Raw genomic sequence first — 7,910 nt, 5'->3', positions numbered from 1 at the left:
CATCTACAGGACGACCTAGAGCAACAGCCGTAGACCGAAATCCAGAATTTTCATCAGGAGAAACATCTTGTATATGTGAAACAAAAAGTTGAAGAATGTAGTGAACTTGTTCTAAATACTTGTGATGGTAACGTCTTTCTTGAGAAACCGGCACATAACTATGTCTCTCATTGTCCTGGCTACCCATATAAGAACTATGTTTCGCATTTTCTTGGCAACCCATATAAGAATTGTGTCTAACGTGGTTTTCGACACTGACAAAGGAACTGTGTCTGGAAGGGTATGTCTGGGTGGGCATGGTTTCATGAACACTTAATGATGTAGAATTACTGCGTTTGAGAGGGGGCTCGCGTTTGCTATTTTCCTTAGACTTTGTCGGTGGACGCCCGCGGTTATGTTTTTAGACTTCTAGTTGTTGACTGGTTGATGAGGCTGGCCTTACTAGTGAAAGGAACTGTGACAACATACTTTTTTTTCCGCCCTTAGACTCTTTTTAAAATTGTTATACAAATTCTTCTACCAGCTCGTTAGCTTTTGAGTCAAGACCTTCATCCTTGTCAACAAATAACGGATCGAAATCCAACTTCCTCCAATATATATCTGCCGAATCTAAAGGAATGGTTTGATCTGAAGTCAAATACTTTGAAATCATACACGCACATGGCATACCACAACTTGTGCGAACATGACACCTACACGTTCTACCAAACTCCATCAACTTGTTGACCCAGTTAAGCTCGCCCCATAATATATCTAAAGCTTTACATGAAACATGACGGCGTAACTCGTTGAAAAATGGTATGTTGTGGTGATTCATTTTCTTTTTACGACTCTCTTCAAAGGTTGCTTTTATGGCTGTTAGCTGGCTCACCATGATTTGATCGATAATACCCACAAGTTTATCAAGCATAGAGTTCCAGGTCACCATGTGTTTTTTTATAAAAGAGTGTGCGCTCTCAACTCGATTCGTTGTGGTATTACCAAAATTTAGATTTTGGTCTTTCCACACAGACATAAACTTTTCTTTATACTTATTGAGCCAGTTGATGTTAACATAATCAAGTACTCCTGAAAAAAATAATCAATACATATGACAAGTAGTAAACATCTCCTGAATCAAGTTAAAACAAATACTTAATATGAGACCTAGATAAATTACTTTTGTGGTCGGCAATTAAAGTATCATAAAGTCGCTTGTATCTTGACTTATATTCAGCGAGAGTGCTAGACTTAACCAACCAGTTCCATCGACTAAGAAACTGTTCGTATTCTTCGGCGGTAGCAAAGCTTTGCCTGCAATGCTTTTTTATGTTCTCATTAATGTGCCATCTACATAGTAGTTTGACAGCGTTAGGGAAGACAATTTCGCAGGCATTCATCAGGGCAAGATCGCAATCTGTTAATATCACACGTGGCATCATGCAGTTGTCTAACATCGTCTTTAGCATAGTTAGCACCCACGTGAAATTATCCACCTTTTCATTGGATATAGCTGCCATTGCTATATGAAATGTCTTGCTGGTTGAAGTTACACAAACGATTTGTACAAACGGCATCTTGTATACGTATGTATTGTACGTTGTGTCTATCACCAACACATGCGGGAATGCACGATATATCATATACGATGTTGGATGAACGAAGAACAAATCCTCCAATGCATTTGTGGATGGATTTGTGCGATGGTTGTGTATATAAGTCGTGTCTTGCAACAAATTGAAAAGAACCTCCATCGGGATTTTTCCTCGGAGATCCTCTTTACGGATCTTTTGCCATTCATTGTAAATGGTTTTGATGCAGGTTACATTTCTTTCATCCTTAGACTTTAAGTTACATAAAATATCACGTGGTGGCTCTTGGTTTCGATACATACCATGTACCATAACCTTTTAAGCAGGAGTAAGTCTACCTGCATATGCGTGACCCTCGAAATGTTGAACGAGTTCATGGTTGTGTGTATCATCAACCACCCGCAACCTCCAACCATTGTATTATCGCAAATAGTTGCCTATTAAGCTAAAATTGCAACCGGTTTTGATTGTACCCGAACGCCTAACTGTCGCAGTACAATTGTATGACCCGCCATGATCACACTTTAGCCAAACTTTAACGACTTCTCCACCTGCGTTTGTCTTCAACCGTTGGGTTACTACGACAACACCAACTGCACGACCTATCGTTTCCGCCCAGTCCTTAAGTTCGTCGACAGACGAAAACAACTGAAAACAAATTTAACCTTCTGTTAACAACAATATCTTAAATATTAAATAATATAAACATACTTTTTAAAATTATTTATAACTCGTTGGTTGAAAATGGTGAGACATTGTCGGAAGTTTCACCAACACAATCATCTTGATTGTCACCATCAACAAACGACATATCTAACTCTTTTTTTTATTAATTTTTTTAAACACTATAACCACTTTAATTTGCTAGATATTTTGTTGTGACACAATAACCTCTCAATATATATTTGATTGGTTAGAATATTGCGTCATGTCATATAATTTACGGTGGAATCTTGTCTCGTGTCAAATAATTTACCGAATATTGTATCGTGTCAAATAACTGGCAGAATATTGTATCGTATCAAATAAATACCCTGCCTGTACGAGTCTTATAACCTATACTACTTGTATAAAACTAGTCATTCACGTGCTCTTTCCAGACATGGTACACTTAACTAACGAGTCATATAGATTATACTACTCGTATAAGTCTTAAGTCTGGCCAAAATCATCTGAAAAGCTGGTATGTACGGACTGAAAAGCTGGTATGTACGGACTGAGAAGGGTGTATCAGGATCCAAAACGACTCGTATACGCAATACTAGTCGTATAGAGGGTGTACGGGCATTATACGAGTAGTATAAGCCATAAGTCTCGTATAAATACCAACACCATCTCGTATAACTCATACGACTCGTTTTAGAATTTGGTCAAACACCTTTTCCAAGAAACTGGTGGATGTCAGGGTACGGAAGCCTATACGACTCGTATAAGCTATACGAGTCGTATAGATGGTGTATGAATTTTCAAGGGGGGTGTCTTATTAGCAGGACCCTTTTGAAAAACAATCTCAACAACTCTTTCTCTCTCTATCTTATCCTATCTAACTTACCTTATTTAGCTAATAATTCAAAGACCAACAGGATCCGAGATCTAGCTCGGTTGTAAGTGATTTCCGTTAGCTTGCAACCTGGATTGATCCAAGAACTAGTTGTAAAGATCCATTCAAGAGACCTACAATTGGTATCAGTGCTTTCGGCTATACTAGTTGAGGTTTTTAGGTCACAACCTTGTATTTTGGTTTTGTTTTGGTGTTTGACAAGTGTGTCAAGTGTACTACGGGTGACTTGGGTTGTTTAAAGCTTCTTTACTAACGAAAAGGGGTATTTGTGTGAAGATTTAAGTTAAACAGCGTTATCTACGATTTCGTTATCTTCAAATAACCAAATCGCAATTGCATTGTGATTGAATCGCAATCGCATTTGAAAAACAAATTACAATCACATTTGGTTTCACAATCGCAATCGCATTTGGTTCCAAATCGCAATCGCGGAGTCAATCGCAATCACATTACTGTTCATTGCGATTGCAATTCAAAATACTTAGAATTTTTTAGAATTTTTTGCTAATTCCAAGACTGTTTTGAGTTGGTGTATTATGTTAAGTTTATAAAGATGACTTACGATCCACAATTGTTGAAGAGCGTTTTGATACTTGAAAATAAAGCCGGAACCGCCAACAAACTACATAGACTCTTGGATTTTGAAAGCAACTTTGGTGATTGGAAATGGAAGTTCAAAAACTTTATAAGAGAAAATGACTATACGATGGTAAGATCTATAAAAAATGGACCTCATAGAGCTGTAACAACGACTGATGATAGTCCAGTTGATGTTCCTCCCGAAAGACTCACACAAGTTGATCTACAAAGAATGATTGAAAATAAAAATGCATATGGCTATCTCAGTATGTATTTATCCATTGAAATCACTCGGACCTTAAGAGAATGCACTACTGCTAAAGCATTTTGGGATGCCTTGGTGGAAAAGTTTGAAGGGAACTTGGATATGATGGAAAGCCGAAAGGAAATGTTGAACGGGGAATTTAATATGTTCAATCATGTCCAAGGGGAAACAGTTACATAACTCATCAACAGATTTGAAGCCCTGAACACTAAAATGAGAAGCACTGGTACCTTTCGAGAAATGTATGAATTCAATAAGAAGTTGTTGAACTCATTGCCTTACACGTGGAATAGCAATATAACTACCATCAAAAGAACCACAAATCTTAATACAAAAACTCTAATACAGTTAATCTCCACCATCAAATCATTGGAGATGGATGACAAGCTCCGAATGAATAACCATGTCAGTTTTCTAAATAATGTCGGTATTTCCACAGGTTCGGGGGTTGGATCAGCTTAACTAAGTCAATCACATCCTACCGTTCATGCGGTTAATGAGGTAAAAGGGGCTCAATTTTCAGTTCAAGCTTATTAGATGAAAGCTTTCATCTCATCCGTTAGTGCATCAGAATCATCAAAATCAAAATCTATTCCAGATCTTGTCAACCAAGCTGTTAATCAAGATTTAAAGGCTCATTGTATCAAGCATTCCTCAAGCAGTTTAAGCCACTCCACCATGCAAATTGATGACTACTACATCTCACTATTCCATGCCTTTATGGACAGTAATGAAGAGCTGTTGAAGGGAAAACTATGGCCTCCATATTTCAATCAAGGAGACTTGCAGGAAATTAATGAACAAGACCTTGAGAAGATGTATATCAAGTATCAGATGGCCAAGGCGATTCACAGGGCCACAAACATAATAAAGAAATGTGGAAAGAATAGTTTCAGGGATGCACTAGCAACAAGATTGGGTTTGACAAAGACAAGCTCCGTTGCTACAAACTGTAATTAAATGGGGCACTTTGCGAGGGAGTGCACAAATCCAAGAAAGATTGCTGGGGATGTGAAGATTGTGGATGTGTCTAAAAGAGAGAATGGAAATGGTTCTAGATCAGGGGAAGAAGAATTGGGCAAAGCAGCTCATCAAGTCGGGGGGATTCCAAGAACAGATCAAGGAAGTTCGAAAGCAGATGGAAAAGCTATGTTGAATTTAGACCGAGATAACAAATTGGATGAAACTGGCAACGGTTAGGAAAAATTTAGGGTCTAATTGCGAAAAAATATTTTTGGACGAAATCCGCAAATGTGACCAAACTTCAGGGACGATTTTGGCATTGTACTCATATAATAAAGAAAGAGTGAAAAGACATGTTTATCCCTGACTTAACGATTCAGTTTAATGGGGTTAGTGATTTAGATGTAATTGGGAAAAATTAGGAAACGTGAACGGCCCATATGCAAAAAATAAACTTTTTGGACTAAATTCGCATTATTTGCTAAATCACAAGGACGAAAATGACACTTTAATCTAAATTTACTCTTAAAGACTCCGTCTTTTTTTTCTCTTAGCTAGATGTATAGATTTCGCTATTTTCTTGTGACTTTACCAAATACAAAAACAAATAGAACTAATGTATTTTGCAAACATATCGACGTATTTATCTATATCTATATTATATATAAAGCATGAGTGAATGACCTTTTAAATTTTAAGAGGTATCAAACTTGTTGCTTTAAGTACAAACCATAATGTATAAAATTAAGACATTTTAGGGGCAATTTTGTCTTTTAACAAAATCATGTATGATTTTTTTTAATTTATTCAAAAATAATTACAAGTTTGGTCCTTTAAGTTTAATCATATTTTGTTAATTTATAGAATAGTTATATATACACCCCTTATTTTAAACCAACTACCCTCACAACATTTAAACGCTTATAACTTTTTCAGATGTTAATATTTTTTTTTAAATATTATACCATAAAAACGAGTATTTTATTTTCTTTAATTTGAGTATGGTATTCCTATACATTTTTCATTTTAAAAAACTTAATGTTTTACCTGATTACCATTAACGACTGGTAAACAGATTGGGCCGGTTCGGTCGTTCGGGTCACGGGTCTTTTAAGTTAAGGTTGGAATGGGTCTATACAAAAAAGGTTAATTTGGTTTAGGTCGGGACGGGTTTGGGTCGAAAGGGGTCAAGTCAGAACGAATTTCGTGTTAGAACAGTGCTAGGCAGAACAGGTTGCGGGTCAAGACGCGTTCAAGGTTGCGAGTCAAGACGCGTTCAATGTAGCGTTGCGTGTGCATCGGCACCTGATTACGCGCATACAGTTGTTGTGTGACGTGTTTACTAACACCGGTTAAGCTTCCAATGTCTCATTACCGAGCATACTATCGCTAGGTTGCGCACGTACTGTTGTGAAGTCACGCACTTACTGGAACGGTAACACCGGTTACGCGTTCGATGTCATGTTTGCGTACATATTCCGCTGCATCGCGCATGCACCCAGCTATATATAACAAAACATATCTAATACTAGGAGTTATTCTACAAAGGCCAACAAAAATAAGATGTGTGAGAAGCCATAATTATTGACATGTATCAAGTGGAGACCAAATGAAAAATGGTATAAAAGTAATAGTACGTGTTTTCACTCTTCACATGCAAGTCACATGTCAATTCCCCCATCATTTTAAAACGTCTATAACCTTTTCATATGATATATTTTAAAAAAAGAAAAAATCATCATAATAACAAGTGTTTTTTATCTTTAATATGAGTATAACTTTATTATATAAAAACTAAAACAAAAATTACGCTATTGTGTCTTTATCTTTGTAATTGTCTCTTTTTCGTCATTGTGTCTTTCTGTTGGTCATTGTGTTTTTTCATGTGTATTTCAAATCATCATTGTGTTTTTTAAATGCTAATAATACAGCTATGTAATAATAATACGTAAATATAATGATAAAATAACAACAAATTATCTAATACATAAAACACAATGATGAATACATATTACACAATTACCTGAAATGTAAAACACAATAATTAATACATATAACACAATGACCTGAAACGTAAAACACAATGGAAACTACATGTTACACAATGACATGAACGTAATACACAATGACTAAAACACAATGATAAGTAGAAAGACAAATGATGAGCACAAAGACACAATGACAAACAAAAAGACACAATGACGTAATATTTGTTTTAATTGTCATCTTTAATATGAGTACCAACTGATAACACAATGACCAAAATCTATAACACAATGCATAGAAAAACCCAATTAAAAATCATAATAAACAACTAATAACACAATATAAAAAACCCACTAATTATTTTTTATTTTTATACAATAATATGACACTCATAGTAAAGATAAAAAAATGCTTGTTATTATGATGAATTTTTTTTAAAAAAAAGAATGTTGCATGAAAAAGTTATGAACGTTTTAAAATAATGGAGGAATTGACATGTGCCTTGCATGTGAAAAGAGAAAACCAACAAAAGTGGGTTATTACCTTTATATCCTTCCCATCAATTTTTTCTTAAATTAATCTCCACCATTCAAATCTAAGATCAATGGATTAGATTCCTTCTCACCCTTCTCATTTGTGTTATCCTTTATATTTTAACTTTACCCTCTAATACTATATAATAAAAGAAAATTAAAATGCATTCAATGTTTACAGTCTGGTTTAGTTTCATATGGTCGGTTTTCGGTATAAAACGCGAATCAAATCGTTTTCTACGGTTTGTAAATTTTGAAACCGACCAACCGACCGAAAGTAAAAAAACCCAGCCATGAAACCAAACTTATGACCGGTTTAAACGGTTTCAAGGTTTTATACCGAACCATAAACACTCATAATTGTTACATGATTAACAGGGTCCGCATTCAAATTAACACCCGCTGCATCGCGCACGCACCCGTCTAGTTGACTAATAAAGATTAATTAAAAT

General features: G+C 35.7%; 1 protein-coding gene across 1 annotated transcript; it reads right to left on the bottom strand.

Annotated features, from left to right (window-relative positions):
• Positions 1-502: 502 nt before the first annotated feature.
• Positions 503-1,499, bottom strand: LOC143530314 (uncharacterized). The gene is made up of 2 exons (XM_077025877.1): positions 1,160-1,499; positions 503-1,068 (listed from the first exon to the last, which is right to left on the bottom strand). Exons 1-2 carry the CDS (start codon positions 1,497-1,499, stop codon positions 503-505), a joined length of 906 nt encoding a protein of 301 aa, XP_076881992.1.
• Between the last annotated feature and the right edge of the window lie 6,411 nt (positions 1,500-7,910).

This window comes from Bidens hawaiensis, unplaced genomic scaffold (assembly GCF_021521415.1).
Source record: "Bidens hawaiensis isolate Kalapana, Puna unplaced genomic scaffold, B.hawaiensis_p1.1 tig00008893_1, whole genome shotgun sequence".
NCBI lineage: Eukaryota > Viridiplantae > Streptophyta > Magnoliopsida > Asterales > Asteraceae > Bidens > Bidens hawaiensis.
This window is presented reverse-complemented; position numbering and strand designations above follow the sequence as displayed.

Coding starts and splice junctions, on each gene's coding strand:
- LOC143530314 (XM_077025877.1), bottom strand. CDS start 1,499: ATGGCAGCTATATCCAATGAAAAGGTGGATAATTTCACGTGGGTGCTA. Junction 1,069..1,159: donor TTTAATTGCCGACCACAAAA/GTAATTTATCTA, acceptor TATTTTTTTCAG/GAGTACTTGATTATGTTAAC.